We start from the raw sequence: 15,516 nt of genomic DNA on the forward strand, positions 1-15,516 counted from the left end.
GGGAAAGAGTTAGCTCCTCGGAAACCCTGAGGGAGCAGCAATTCTGCCATGCTCCCTAGGGTCCCTCTGAGGTGTGATTGACTCCTCCACTGTGAGGTTTTGCCTTTTGGTTTTAGTCAGGATGCTTAACTTTTCCCCTTACCCCCTGCCTGGGTTCACACTTCAATTCCCAAGGTTCTTCCAAGTCCCTCCCATTGTTCTGTCATCTAATGCATATGCAAATATCGCATAATTGGCAGCCAATGGCGAGGGTCCTGGTCACATGGTGCCCATGCTAGGTGATCGGACAGAAGTTGTGTGGCGGTGAACCAGAGACTGCTCTCAGTCTGGGCGAGCGCTCCAGTGAGCAAGGACGGATGCTTGGGCAGTGGTCCCGGCAGTGGCAGTGGCAGTGGCGGCAGTAGAGGTGGCAGGAGAGTAGAAGGGGGAGAGCCCCGGGCTACACTCACTCCCACTCTCATGTTCCCAGGCAGCTAGGGGACGGTGGGGCTGTAGAAAAGCAGCGTGCAGCAGCAGTCCCATCGGTCCGGCCCTTCTCTGCCGCCCTCCGCCTCTGGCTCCCAGGCGCCAGGAGAGTTGTGGACTCTGGTGACGGGCAGGTCGGCGGGGACAGTGAGGAGCAGAGGGGAGCTGGAGCGAGGGGTGAGGAGGAAGATGCCCATCTTGCTGTTCCTCATAGACACGTCCGCCTCTATGAACCAGCGCACTGACCTGGGCACCTCCTATCTGGACGTTGCCAAAGGCGCTGTGGAGTTATTCCTGAAGGTAAATGGAGGGGAGGGATGGACCGAGGCGGGAGAGCGCCCCCAGCCCCACACCGGGGATGGGTCGGCTTCAGGTGCTTCGTTAATGTCCCTGTCGCCCCCTCCTTCTTCCCTGCGCTCATCCCTGCGCTCCGTCATCCCTGCACCGGCAGCTGCGCGCCCGAGACCCGGCCAGTCGCGGAGACAGGTACATGCTGGTCACCTACGACGAGCCCCCATACTGCATCAAGGTAAAGGGGCCCTGGGGCCGGGCGGGCAGCTTACCCGCGTCCGCCGCCCGCGGCGGTTCTGCATCGCCCGGCGGACCGCGGGGGGCGCGCCCAGGGCGAGGGCGGGCGGAGCAGCGCGGGCGGCGGCTTCCGAGGCGCCGGGGCGCGGGCGGGGAGGGGTCGGGGAGGGCGCTCGCGGGCCAGCCCCAGCGGGCCAGGCAGGCAGCGGGGCCGGGCGCCGCCGCCGCGGAAGATGGCGGACATTTTGCTTTTGTATAAGGCGGCGAGAGAGGAACCGAGGGCGCTGCTGAGAGGAGGGAGGGCGGGAGGAGGGCGGCGGCGAGGCGGCCCGCCCGGGTGCGCTCTGCAAGCGCGGGCCGAAGGGGCGGGCTGAGCGCGCGGCTCCGCCCTCGGGGCCTGCGTCGCGCGCGCTTTCGCCCCTTAGCCACGCCCTTTCCCCCGCCCCGTCTCCCTCCCTCCGAGGCTTGCTCGCCTCCTTTTTCCTTCTCCCTCCTCCTCTTGCTCCCTCCCCTTCCTGCTGAGAGCGTGGCAGCAGAGCCACGGGGCCTTCGCCACGGCTGCTTTTTCACTTCTGTCGCCTGGAACCACCCCCACCCAATGACAAATCTGTCCGCCCTGCAAGCCTCCCCACGCCCAGACGCGGAGAAAGGCTTTCTCTTTCTTCTCCGGAATTTGTCCGGTTACCTTAGTTACTGCTCCCATTTCAGGGGATGATTGCAGCCCAGGCTTGGATGGGGTGGGGGCGGGATGCTGGTCCCAAGCCACCAAGGCTAGGTATTTTAGAGACCTTGCTGGCCTATTTACATGGCAAAGGAGTTTGTGTGGGACTCGTGGGGGGTTGGGGAGGGGAAAAAAGAAAGGGAGGGATGAACCAGCCCAAGCAAATCATCCAGAGGCACATTCCAGAATTGGATTCCCAGGGTTCTGACCTGCAAGGGGAAAGGTGGGAAACGTTCATTTCCTTGGGTTCATTTACATTCCTCTGGTGAAGAGATCGGGAAGGGCTTTGCTGACCTTGGCCAGATGAGAGCTCAACACAGGTCGACCTTGCCCCAACATCCTGCTCGCATATATATTTGAAGTGTAAAAACTACGTATCACCACAAAACTGTAAATTAACCATATTCCCTGAAGCCTTTTGGGAGGCATCTAACCCTCTCCAAGCGCTCCCCCCAGGGTGATCCTAATAGTGCCGAGGAGGTGTCCTCTGGATGTGTTGTAAGCTCTTCAGGTGCTTAATGACTGTAGCAGCCCAACCAAGAGTTGTCCATACATAGTGTTTCTTCAGAAAGAAGAAAACCAAGGGGGAGGTTAATTTTTAATGCACTTGATTCAGAGTCGCCCCCAAAAGTGTTCAGGCTGAATTACATTGTTTTTAATTTCCATTTTTCTCTTTAGAAAGATGGAGATAGATGGCTTTCAAAATTTCATGATCTTTTAAAAATGTCAGTTTTCCCAACGGGCGTGACCAATTTTTTCCCTCAAGAGAAAAGCAGATGTTTGCATGTCCGGAGTCTGGACTTGTCCACTCTGCATACAAGCACAGAAAGGAACCCTTTATTTCTAGTGTGGACCATTACGGTTTTGGTCCATGCTTTTTTTCTTTCTGCCTCTCTTTAAAAATGATATTTAATTAATAAAACTTAAATAGTTGTGTGTACAGAATCCTTGGCAAAGAACAAGTCTTTACTCTAATAACCAGCACCAATGCACCCTTTCCCAAAGCATTCTTTTCTTCCCCACAGCATTCTAATTGCTTTCTATACCTTGGCATTCTGCTTTCTCCGCCTATTTTATCTCATGGCTTTTTCTGGGTTGCCACATAATCTTCATGTTTACACTTTTTAGTGGCTGTGTAACTTTTCCAGGGGATTTTTAAGACTCCAGATTGCTGTAGGAAATGGGTGGAGTGGAAAGAAAGTTCATCCATTAGCTGTTTATCCTGTTGTGTACTTACTACATTTTTTTTAAAAAAAGAAAAAAATTTCCTCCATGTTGATTTTGATACATTTTATTTTCATATGTAGGCCAGACACAGGGCAATGGTTCCTGGAATGCTCCAGCTTGACAATAATTAGATGTTTTCTTAGTCTTTATGCTCGCCCAAGGTTTAGATGTTTTCTTAGTCTTTATGCTCGCCCAAGGTTATTCAGGTTTCCCAGTTTAATCTTATGTGATAACTACATGGCCTAGGAAATGACTTATGATCTGTACAGTGTTCTTGTCATTTTGCTAATGATAGGCCATATTTCCAGAACATTTTCCTTTTCCAAGGCTTTCAGTCACCCCTCCTGCTCGCTCCCACTCTTCCCTCCCCTCAGCCTGCTGTGATGGTTGCTCTTTGGCATTTAGGATCTACCCAGTTTGAAAGGGTTGAAATTTTAGTTTCTGGTGATTTTATATATATATATATATATATATATATATATATATATATATATATAATGTAGTCAAATGTTTCACCTTCTAATGGCTTGGAGACATACGTGTCTGTGGTTTGTCACACTGATTTTTCTCAAGTAGGTCTTTCTACATTGGTCAGCAGGCACCTCAGTTCCTACTTAAAGCATCACTGTTTGTTCGAATTTTGTGGTTCTTTGGGATTGTGTGTGGAGTGAGGGCTATTTTTTTCCTCATCAAACGAGCAGATAGGTTTCTCTGTGGTCCGTTTTCCGGCAGAATCATGAGAAATGCGTTTTCAAATTTCTCTGCGGCGGGAGAGCCATTGTCTTGTCTTACAATAGCTGCTGCTTTGTCAAATCGTGGTTACAACCAACTTTAAACCCGGCAACACGGAGGCTATATATCACTGGAAAGCTCCTTGCTAATGGTGCTAAAACAGGCCTGAGTTGTGAATTTGGATGGGGCGGGGAGGATTTTCCCTAATAGGCATGTAAGTCTTCCCAGTATATCCACTTACAAGCTTGGACAATAAATCGTGTTGTGAAAAATTCACTGTGACTGGAATTTTCCCCTTGAATTTCTAGTGTTATGAAGGTGACTGTAGCGCTTCCCTGAAGACATATGCTCTTTTAACATTAGTCATATCTGTAACTGCAGTCAGCTCCGCAGGGATGGCCTTTTATTTGTCCACTACCTGTTGCGATCCGTCGATTCTGACTCACAGTGGCCCGACATGACAGAGTAGAACTACCAGTTGGCTTTCCCAGGCTGTCATCTTTACAGAAGCAGACTGCCACAGCTTTCCCCTACAGATCAACTGGTGGTTTTGAGCTACCCACCTTTCAGTTCTGCAGCCGTCCAGCACCTAACCACTGTGCTACCACATGCAACATTGGAGACACGTTTTGTACACAGTGTTAGCATCATGTTTACACAATGTTAGCATCATGTTTACACAATGATGTCTGTTAGCATCATGTTTACACTGTTAGCATCATGTTTACACAATGATGTCTTTATGGTACACAAGGGGAAACACTTGATGGATATTTTCACATTTGCAATGTGTTCTTTTAAGATGAATCTTTTTTTCAGTGTTTTCTTTGTCAAATCATTCTTCATAGGCTTGACTGAAGTTCTGTCAAGTATGTTTTGCTTTGTTATGAGTCACTACTTCCTTTTCTGCCGTGAATAACAGAGGTAGGCTTGTTAACTACTGCTAACTTGGGGCAAATGGAAAGTACCAGGCAGAAAGTGAACCAGTCGACTGGGTACCCTATTGAAGACAAAAGTGCTTCTCTGAGTTCGGGTATAGTAACTTCACATTTGAAACTACTTCTCGACATGGTAACTCTTTATTGAAGGACAAGCCATCTTCAAATAAAATGGAGCTACTTGGCTAGAAATAGCGGAAGCACCCATATAAATAGTGGTCCATGTGTGTATAGGGGAAGGGTGTACATACACATATACAAATTTCACAGAATATCCTGTCTGTAATTGGAACACATAAAGCAATCGAAAGTTTATATAGATATTCCCTTGACTGTGTGGTCTTTTCACAGCCGGTAGCTAGCTTTGCTTTTGCGAGACTTGGTCATTGTAGATCAGATCTAGGCACTAAAATGACACTTTTTGCAAAACCATGTGTTTCGGACATTTATTGGAATTTTTACCAAGGACTAACTTGTGCAGATGCCCATGAAAGTAACATATGGACCTTATGCGGAGAAGGAGCCATTTGCTCTTCGGGGGGAGAGACTTGCAAGGTCAGCGGAAGCTAAGGAAGTGAGAGCCGTCTGAGACAATGGAAGGAGCTTTGGGAACGCACAGGGCCACACAGGCAGGGCATGCACTTTTATGAAGAATTGTTTCCCTTGCAGATCTTGTTTCCTTTTTAGCCTGCCTCCACTGACCATTTGAAACACAGAATTATAGTATTTCGAACTGAGAAAAGGAGAGCATTATTGGCAGAAGGCTGGGTTTTGTAGGCCAGGGAGTCAGTACCAGTCTTTAGGTTGGAGTCCTGCCTATTTCGTGTCCTAAATCTTTCTTACATCTGGTCCTTCTTCATTTCTGAGACAGGTTGAGTGGCATATACTTCACAAATCATTCAATTCAATAGTTCAATCGTGATATGCAGAGTTGGCCCATCATCACCAGCATCTGCTCATTGTTATTTGCTCGCCCCTTGTTTCAGTCTCCCTCATTCTAACTGCTCAGTGAGGCCCCCCCCCTTCTTCCATTCTCACCCTCTCCTCATTCTTCCTCCTCCCTGCCACCAGGTGGGGTGGTCCTGATCGGAACAAAAATGGGGGAAAAAGTGAAGTAAACGTAAAGAAAAGAAAAAGTCATCAACGTGCTAAAAATCCCTCAGTGGCATTTGAGGATAAAACCCAAACTCCGTAGTTTAGCCTCCAAGGCTCTTCATGATCTGTTCTTGCCTTACCTTTCCAAGCTTCTCTCTTTATGAACCTCAGGCACCAGCCTTGCCGAGCAATGAGGCCTCTGCTCACCTTTGCGACACTTCCTGTGTCTGCTTTAGTATTCATGTGGTTTCCTCTGCTTGGAACTCATGCAGAATGACCTGGCGTGCCTCAGCTCGGCGTTGTCCGTTCTCAAACGTCTTCCTCCCCCACTGCCCCATGCACACTCGGAGCAGGTTAGCCACTCTCTGTGACCCCATAGCAGTGTGTCCATACCTTAACTATAGCACTGGACACGTTATGCAAAAACCCAAACTCACTGCCCTCAAGTCATTTCTGCCTCACAGTCCTTATAGGACAGGATAGAAGTGGCCCGGTGGCTTTCGTAGATTGCAACTCTGTATGGGAGTTGAAAGCCCTGTCTTTCTCCCACAAAGCAGCTGGTGGTTTCACACTTCAGACATTGCATTTAGCAGCCCAACTCGTAACCACTACACCACCGGTGCTCCGAGTGGGCATGCTAGATGGTGATTATTAGTGTTCGTATTGGCCACTCTAATGTGAGCTCTCTACTGTCGTGTTTTTGGACGCCTCCATATTTGTACCCAAAGGAGTGACTAGATTTTACTAGGTATTCAATGCATGGGAAAAAAGGATCTCAAGCGATTCCAAGAAGCTTCAAAGAGTTCGTGAAAAAATCCTATCATCTTTAAATTTCTGTTTTCAAGAGGAGCTGATACCAAGGGCTCAATAGAAACTAAATGTTTAGAAAAGAATGAAGGCAACAAATGTACAAACATGCCTGATACAATTGATGTATGGATTGTTATTCGAGTTGTAAGAGCCCCAATAAAATGATCTTTTAATTTTAAAAAATTTTCATTTTTCATGCACTTTTTGAAGTCCTCCCCACTCACAGGCAATACCTTCAGCCCCCTCCAATTCCAACTATTCTTTCCCAGAGGGTAATCGGTAGGAACATTTTGATAGGCTTCCATAATGTTTAGTCATTTTCGTTTAGATTCAGGTTTATCATGTGATAGAATTGTATTTTTATAAGATAAACATTTACCCCTCTGTTTCCTTTTGTTAAAAAATTGAAGCATAACTTACATACAGTAGAATGCATGAATCGGAAGAGAATGACAGGATGCATTTTAAATATTTCTATAGTCATGTAGCCACTGCCTCAGGGCAGAATAAAGCACATTTCTGTCTGTCACCCTTGAAAGTACCTCATGCTTCATCTTGAAACTCCCCCTCCCCTCTAATTTGCCTTGCCTTTTATCACCATGGTAAGTAATGTGATAAACTTGGTGTGTTTCTGTAAGATTAGCTTGACGGTGGTTTGTAAAAGGGATTAGAAAGGAGACGAATGAGTTGTGAGGCTACTATAGTAATCTAGACACTCATCGACAATGTATTTATTGAACACTCCCTCAGTTCCAGACTCTATTCCTGGGACCGCAAATGACGCCAGGAAAGTCCTGGCCCAAGTGACAGAATAGCAAGACATGGGTCTGAGGGGATAAGCATTGGGGAGAGGTAACTGGAGAAGGTGGATTAAGGTTTAGGTCAGTGCTTCTCAACCATCCTCATGCTGCGACACTTTCATACAGTTCCTCGTGTTTTGGTGACCCCCAACCATGAAATTATTTTTGTTGCTACTTCATCACTGTCATTTTGCTACTGTTCTGAATCATCATGTAAAAGTCTGATATGCAGGTTGTATTCATTGTGACAAATTGATCATAATTAAAACATAGGGATTCATCACAAAACAATATGTCATTATAGATTGTTTCTAATGACAAATAAATGACATTTTGTCTTGAAGCATGGTGTAGCATGGGTGACAGTCTTCATGCCGGGTGCTTGTAGGTGGGCGTATCTGCGTGTGGGGGGACCTGCCTGGAGACGGATAGAGGAGCAGTGTCTCAGTTCCTAATACCATCTGAAAGGGTCTTTTGACCCGCAAAGGGGTCATGACCCACAGGTTGAGAGCCGCTGGTTTAGGTGGTGTCAAGTGAAGAGAGAACCATCAACCAACAGTTTGCAGGCGAGGGAGGCCAGAGCCTACATGGGAATACAGTTGATTGGCCAAGGTTGTGTCTAGGTGAGGTTGGGTGGAAAAAATGCTTTGAACTACATTAGAGTTTGTACTTGTTCCCCTGGGGGAAAGAACTGTCCGGTGGATTTGAAGAGCCAGATGGCAACTGGCTACATGCTTACTTGCTTCAGTATTCTTGTAGAACCCCACATTGAGATAGTCCGGAGGGAGGTGAGAGACCCAGAAGCAATGGCAATTGGCTAGTTTTGCGTTCGTGCTGGCCTGATCAAGAACTGTTGGTCTGGGGGCCAGGATTGGGCAGGTGGCATGGTGGAAGGACAGGGTGCAGGTCAGGAGCGGGCAAGCATTTGCTTTGGTTTCAGAAGATGGGTTTCTTCATTCTACAGACTGGCTCACCATGGCAGCTTTCCACATCTCGGAGTGCAATGTGCTTTCAGACAAGCTCAGGATGGAAGGAACCCTGTATGGGAGGATGGATGAATAAGGAAACGGACTGGTTTAATTTCAGTCCTTAAATGAAAAAGAAAAAAAAAAAACACGACACAAAACCGCTAACATAAACATGGCCTCTAGGGTATCGGGACCTTGGAACACGTTATCTCCTGCCTACAGTGTTGGAAATGGTGATTAGCTTCCTAGACCGTGCTCCCCAAGAAAAGCCTCTTTAACCCTTAATGTCACGTCCCCCCAGAACTATTGTGTTTAGCATTGTTTCTACTGGGAAACAGATTTGGATTTCTAACGAGTTTGTTTTAAAAACCTCCTGCCCCCTTCTTCTTTATAACTCCGGGTGGACTGTGAGCCCAGTGAGGGGTGTGGGCCCCACAGAGTCTGCAGGAAGAGGGTGAAGGACCGAGGGGGCAGCAGGAGTAGTTAAGACTCTTCCAACACACCAGTTATTCATGTTTGCTTGGCTGTCTTTGCTCTGATAAGCATGTAGGACCCACTGCCATGCCATGTGGTCGTTGAAGTCCTCGAAGGGGGCGTCATCTGACTTAAGTGGTGTTGTAAGTGTACATGAAGACTTAGTATGGGAGAAAAAAAGAGTATGTCATTTTATTTGAATTCTAAGTAATCTTTAGGATACTACTATGGAGCTAGATAGTGGATAACTCAGACGGTTGTTAGCCACAAGGTCAGCAGTTGAAAACCACCAGCTGCTCCATGACAGAAAGACAAGGTTTCTAGTCTGTAAAGTTACTGTTTCGGAAACCCTCAGGGGCAGAGCTACCCTGTCCTCTAGGGTCGCTATGAGGTGGAATCGACTTGATGGCAATGAACGTTTTTGTTGTTGTTTCGGTTTTTTACATTGCTAAAGTAAATATGATCTTATATAAAATGTATTATTGAAATTAATTGGATCTCTGTTTGCTCCTATAATGCAGCTAATTGGAAATGGAATAATCTTATATATGGCTTGTGCTGGGTTTCTCTTAAACAGTGTTCATCTGTGTTCTTCCGGTAGCTTATGATGCTCATGTCCTAGAAGTTTTCGCTGAAGGAGGAACCTCCCTTTCGACATTCTGCTTAAAATGAACAACATCATGAAGGCTTCATTTTTATAGGAAGTTTATCATTCAGTTAAGAGTTGACGGGTTCATAACCCTGGACCCTGGAGCAAAATATGAAAGCATCTCATCCTAGTTGGGATTCAAAGCCAGTCAGTGTGCTTGGACTCGAATGCAGTTGGTGAGCTGCTAACCCCACGGTTAGCAATTAGAAATCACCAGCTGCTCTGATGGGGAAATACCGCGCTTTCTACTCACGTACAGAGGGAGTGTCAGAAACCCACAAGGGCAGTTCTACTCTGTCCTATAGGGTCACTATGAATGGCAGGGAGTGAGAAGTACAGTGAAATGTGCATGTCAACTCTGAATGCAACAAGGATTCAGAAATCTGTGTGTAATATGTGTTCAACAGTGGCACTGAATAGTTCATATGTTTCATGTTACTAGCAAACGTGCTTAGCATTAGGATTAGGGTGAGGGTAAGGTTTAGGGTGAAGGGGAGGGTTAGGGTTAGGGTTGGTGTCGCCCAGAGTGGCAACTCAGTGTGCTGCCTGCCCAGAATCCTTAGTTTTGCTCAGTGTCCTCAAGTAGATGCTGACTCATAGTGACTCTGTAGGACAGGGTAGAATTTCCCCTGTGGGTTTCCCAGACTGGCACTCCTTACAAGCATAGAAAGCCCTGTCTTTCTCCAGCAGAGTGCCTGATGGTTTCGAACTGCTGGCCTTGCTTGGTTCAGCTAACTTGAAACCACTACCAGAGTTCCTTAGAATCCTTAGTTAAATGTATTATCAATTTTAACCATAGAATAATACATGATACATAAACACTTATGGTGCACATTGCTTAAATTCCTTAGCTTATGTGCATACTGAGCCAAGTCAGTTCTTTCTATATCCAATCACATTCTTAGGTACACCATTATTAGTGACTTTAACAATAGGAATTTTTAAAAAAGTTTCTTCACCTTTTCCTTTAATTACAAAAAATGTTATTGAGATAGGTTCCTAAACACTAATTACCAGAATATGGTAGGTTAACACCAGGCCTTTTTTTTTAAAACAAACCAGAGTGTTAAGGGAGAAGCAACAGGACATGTTTGGAGTCCGTGTCAATGAAACCACATGATGCGAAGCTCAGAGCAGAGCCCACTAGAAAGCTCACAACGTGGATTAGTCTTGGAGTTTTTGCCTTGTAGGCAGGTGCACGGATGCATATACACTGCCCTTACGAAGAATGTTTTTGTTGTTTTAACTCAATACAGAATTATCTTTCCCAAAGCAGAACAAAACAATAGATTTCTGCTGAAACTCTGCCCAAAATGTTTTTAGATAGTCGTTTGGTGTCACCTTATCTGGCAATGTCACTCCACTGGTAATGCCCCAGACTAGGAATATAGTGCATGTTTCTTAACAGAATTACATAGTTAATCTGCCCGAGACTTTACAGAAACTGTGTTCGCCAAGAGAAGTGAGATGAAGGAAAAATTCTCCCGCGTGGCTGAGTACCAACCCTAAGAAGCAAAGCTGGGGGAAAGCGTGTATCATTGCTCTTATTCCAGGCATTTTTGATGTTCGCGAGCAGGACCATGTCTTCTGGGAAGTCATCATGAAAAGCGGGGAGGGGAGGGCCGAATGCCAGGAAGGCTACTGTCTTTATTATTATTTGCCCTCACCTTCCTGATGAGGGGTGGTGTGGGAGCTCCTGATTAGGCTCATTTCTGCCACTATAATGTTGGTGTTGTTCTTAGTTGCTGGCGAGTCGCCTCTGACTAACGCACAGCAACCCCATGTACTGCATGACTGAACGTTGCCCCATCTTCATTACCACGGAGCGGTTTCAGTCCCGATGATACGCTTGAGTTGCTGTAGCCATTGAAGTAATCTATCTCACCAGAGGGCTCCTGGGCCTTCTCCTTTAGAAAAGATGGTGTCCTCTGACTCCCGCTGACGATGGGGCCAAAGCAGGCACGTTTCCAGTGGCTAAGTTTTAGAACTAGACTACTTGATCTTTCTTCCTAGTCTGCCCTTAGTGCGGAAGGCTCGCTGAAGCCAGTACACCATGGGGGATCCTGCTGCTGGTGATTGAAGTACCATAGCCCAAGCGTTATAGCAACTCAAGGCACCACATTGAAGCCAACACAAGCTGCCAGACAGGTGGTGGGTTGCTCTAGTAGCTTCCATTAATTTCCAAGGTCAAAATCTGAGCCTGACTTAGATGCAAACAGCCATGTTGATCCATGGCATAGCTATGAGGTGGAAAACTATTTCATAGCTCTCTGTTACAGTCGGAGCTTTTCTAGCACACCCTTACACTGTATTTCAGATATGACTTGACTTATATCTATTTCCTTACATAATGGGCAATATTATAATAGGTTTCTCATAATAGCTGCTGACATTTATCGAGTAGTGCTTATATACTGGGGCATTGCGCCAATGAATCTAAAGTGCTTATTTTGTTCATCCTCTCAGCCATCTTATATTATGAGGACTATTATTATCCCCATGTAATATATCAGAACATCTGACCCCAGAGGGGTTAAAGAACAGCTGAATAGTAGCCCAGGTCCATCTCCATTCCAGCTTCTTAAGTAATTAACTACGTCCCTTTTCCTATCAATCATACTAGAGCAGTCCTTTTAATAGTGTCTCACTGGTGTTTTCTCATTATGATACATGTCCTCGAGCTATAACTTTTTGGAGAGAAGTGACATACTATTATTTATAGCTGCTTTTTAATATAACAGTGCTTGATATTATAGCAAGCACTCGGTGAATAAAATGATCATTGCTAGCATTATCATTTTGATTGTTTTCCTAGCTAAACACACACACAGACACACACACAAACACACAACCCTGTTGCCATCAGGTTGATTACAGAATGGAGCCAAACCTTTGATAGCTTCATCATTTGCATCACCCAGGCACCATTTCCCTCTCTCTACCTAAATTTCCTGTTACATTTGTTTGTGAGACACTTTTGCCCCTGATATCTCACAATTGTGACCCCTCTCAGGGACAGGGGTGGAACTCTTGATGGGCTTGATGTGGTATGTGAGAGTGGGACAGGTGACCGCGGCTGAGTGGGCTCTATAGGAAGATTGATAAAGCTACCTAGTGACCACCAGAACCGGACGTGCTATCTTCCTGTGTGGGCAAAAGCATATGTGATTGTTTTACACAATAGCTATTACGTGTCTTCCACACAGGCCTGGAACCCTTTCCAGAGGGTTTTGTGTCGCCTGCTGGGGCAGTGCTCATTTCATGCTAATCTCTCCTCCTTAAGCCACAGCCCTGCCACAGCCAGTTACCTGTGTGGAGGGGCGAGGGATATATTTCAGAACAATGGAGCTGCTGCTGTCAGCGATCACAGCAAAATGCAACCACATATCAAAGAAGACATATTTTCTCACAACTCTAGAGACTAGAAGTTTAAATTCAGGGTGTCTAGGCAGCACAAGTCTCTCTCGCTATCTATCTATCTATCTATCTATCTATCTATCTATCTATCTATCTATATATCTTTCAGAGGCAGTTCTACATTGCCATTAGGGTCGCTACAAGTTGGATTCAACTCGAGGGCAGTGAGTTCAGTTTTTTTTAAGTACTGTTTTAAATTCCTTCATTTACTTGATTATATCTACCAAGAAAAGACCCACTTTCCTCAAACAAGGTCATACTAGTGCCTAGTTTAGGGCTTTCGTTTGTCTGTGAGGGTGACGTAATTGAATCCATGAAAGCTCCAAACCAGGGACTGAGCTTTTAACCAGAGAGCAGTTAAGTGAAGGCTTGATGTTCAGAAACAAAACCAAAGGAGGCTCTGTATTTTCCGCCACAGTTGCCTGACTGTGCTGTGTATTAAAGGCGCCTGCTCTTTCATGACTTGTATCCTGTCCTGTAGGCTGAGTATTGCCGTGAACTTAGTATGAAGAGTCAAACTCTGGACTTGAATATTATGGAGCACAACATTGGAAGGTCTTCAGATTTCACTATAGGAGCTCTAGTGGGGTCGTGGTTAGGCATTGCGCGGCTAACCGCTGGGTCCACAGACTGAAACCACCAGCCATTCTGTGGCTCTTTTGATGGCCATGCTTTTCCATCTGGGACTTCTTTTTCTAAATTGGATTGTAATTGTGGAGAAAGCTTACAGAGAAAATTCGTTTTCCATTCAACAAGTCAAACACATATTGTTTCTTGGCATTACTTTCAGTACCCTCCATGTAACAGCGTTCTCCCCACTTCCTCCTGGGCTCCCCATTTCCATTGGTTCTGCTTTCCTCCCCCTTCCTGCCTTCTGAGCTTTGGTTTGGGGCAACTATTGCCCTTTTGGTCTCCTATGGTTGCGTGTTCTAGGGATTAGGGTCCTGGGGGTACGTTTGTTCACTTTATCGGCCAGTGACTGCAGGGTCATCCTCAGAGGTGGGTCCAGTTCTAAAGGCCACAGCCTCGGCGGTTCCACCAGTTTCTGTCAGACCAGTAAGTCTGGTCTTTTTAATGATTTTTATTTTTGTTCTCTATTTTTCTCCCATTCTGTCCAGAACTTTCTGTGGTCTCACTCAAAAGTAGTTGGCTACTGGAAGCCTGCCATCACTGGTAACTAGGTTCTAGTTCTTTGGATCTTTGGGTAGTGGAGGCTGTGGTTCGTGTGGTCCATTGGTCCTTTAGACTAATGGTTGCCCACCTTCAGTTTCTTACAAAGACCAACTCTGGGTGATTATAGGAGTCCCCGGATGGTACAAACAGTCCACATGCTTGGCTGCTGACTGGAAGGTTGGAGATTCGAGCCCACCCTGAGGTACCTTGGAAGAAAGGCCTGGTAATCTGCTTCTGAAAAAAAATCATGCATTGAATACTCTGTGGCACATAGTTCTACTGTGAAGCACATGGGGGGGGCAAGTCAGAATCTACTTAAAGGCAACTTATTTGGCTAGCGGACACTCTGCTAGGCTGTGGATGCTGATGTTAGCACAGTTACCAAGTCCAAAATATTACGATTGCTATTAAGTTTAATTGGATTCCTAGCAACCCTTTAGTGACCTTATAGACCTCCTTAAGCACCTCTGGTGTTATACACAGTTACATATTGAACCAATAGCCCCAAGGACAGCAGTTCAAAACCACCAGTTGTTCTGTGGGAGAAAAATGAGTCTGTCTGCTTCTCCAAAGATGTAAAAATCTCTGAAACCCACAGGGGTACTTGTAACCTGTTCTATAGGGTCGATGTAATTTGAAATTGAATCAATGGGAGTAGGTTGGAATAGCCAACACAAAAACCAAAACAAACAAAACAATCAAACTCCCTGCCAGCGAGATCAGTTCAACTCACAGTGGCCTTACAGGACATTGTATAACTGCTCCTGTGGGTTTCAGAGACTGTCAATATGGGAGTAGAAAGCTTCATATTTCTCCTGTGGAGTTCCCAGTAGTTTCTAATTGCTGACCTTGTGACTAGCCCCAACATATGGCCCATCACACCACGAGGACTCCTTTTGTAGGTTGGGTCAGACCTCCTTATACCTCTAAGACCAATCTCCTTTCCCATATTCTCCATTTTCTAGTTACACAGGATTGGAAGCCAGACATTATTAATCTTTGGTCAGTTCTTTTTTTTTTATGGTTGGAGGGGGGGGGTCACCACCACATGAGGAAGTATGTGAAAGGGTCATGGCATGAGGAAGGCTGAGAACCAGGCTTTAGAGGATCAGCATTAGCAATTGGTGCATGGGTGGGAGATAAGCGAGGTTTCTGAAAATGGTCCTTGCAGATTAGGCTTAGTTGTGGGAGATAAATGAAGACAGCAAGAAAGAGAGCGGTCAGTTCTTTCCATCTTCAATTAGACACTGACCAAGACATAACAAACCCAAAACACTCCCATCGAGTCCATTCTGACTCGTAGCGACCCTATGGGTTTCTGTTTATGGGAGTAGAAAGTCTCATCTTTCCCTCTCAGAGCAGTTGGTGGACTTGAATTGCTGACCTTGCAATTGGTTGGCAGGCCAACTCATAACCCACTACACCACCAAGGCTCCCGGCTAGGCACTGAGGCCCATCTACAATGCTTTGAAGTATCTCATATACACGTATGTTCCTTTACTGTAGTTTCAACTGCCTT

General features: G+C 45.9%; 1 protein-coding gene across 1 annotated transcript in view; it reads left to right on the forward strand.

Annotated features, from left to right (window-relative positions):
• Positions 1 to 319: 319 nt before the first annotated feature.
• LOC142434277 (integrator complex subunit 6-like) overlaps positions 320 to 15,516 on the forward strand; it is a 65,416-nt gene continuing 50,219 nt past the window's right edge. Inside the window, exons 1-2 of the mRNA XM_075538992.1 lie at positions 320 to 765; positions 917 to 994. Coding sequence (XP_075395107.1) covers positions 655 to 765; positions 917 to 994 — 189 coding nt within the window. The 5' untranslated portion in view covers positions 320 to 654. The remainder of the gene's footprint in view (positions 766 to 916; positions 995 to 15,516) is intronic.

This window comes from Tenrec ecaudatus, chromosome X, assembly GCF_050624435.1.
Source record: "Tenrec ecaudatus isolate mTenEca1 chromosome X, mTenEca1.hap1, whole genome shotgun sequence".
NCBI lineage: Eukaryota > Metazoa > Chordata > Mammalia > Afrosoricida > Tenrecidae > Tenrec > Tenrec ecaudatus.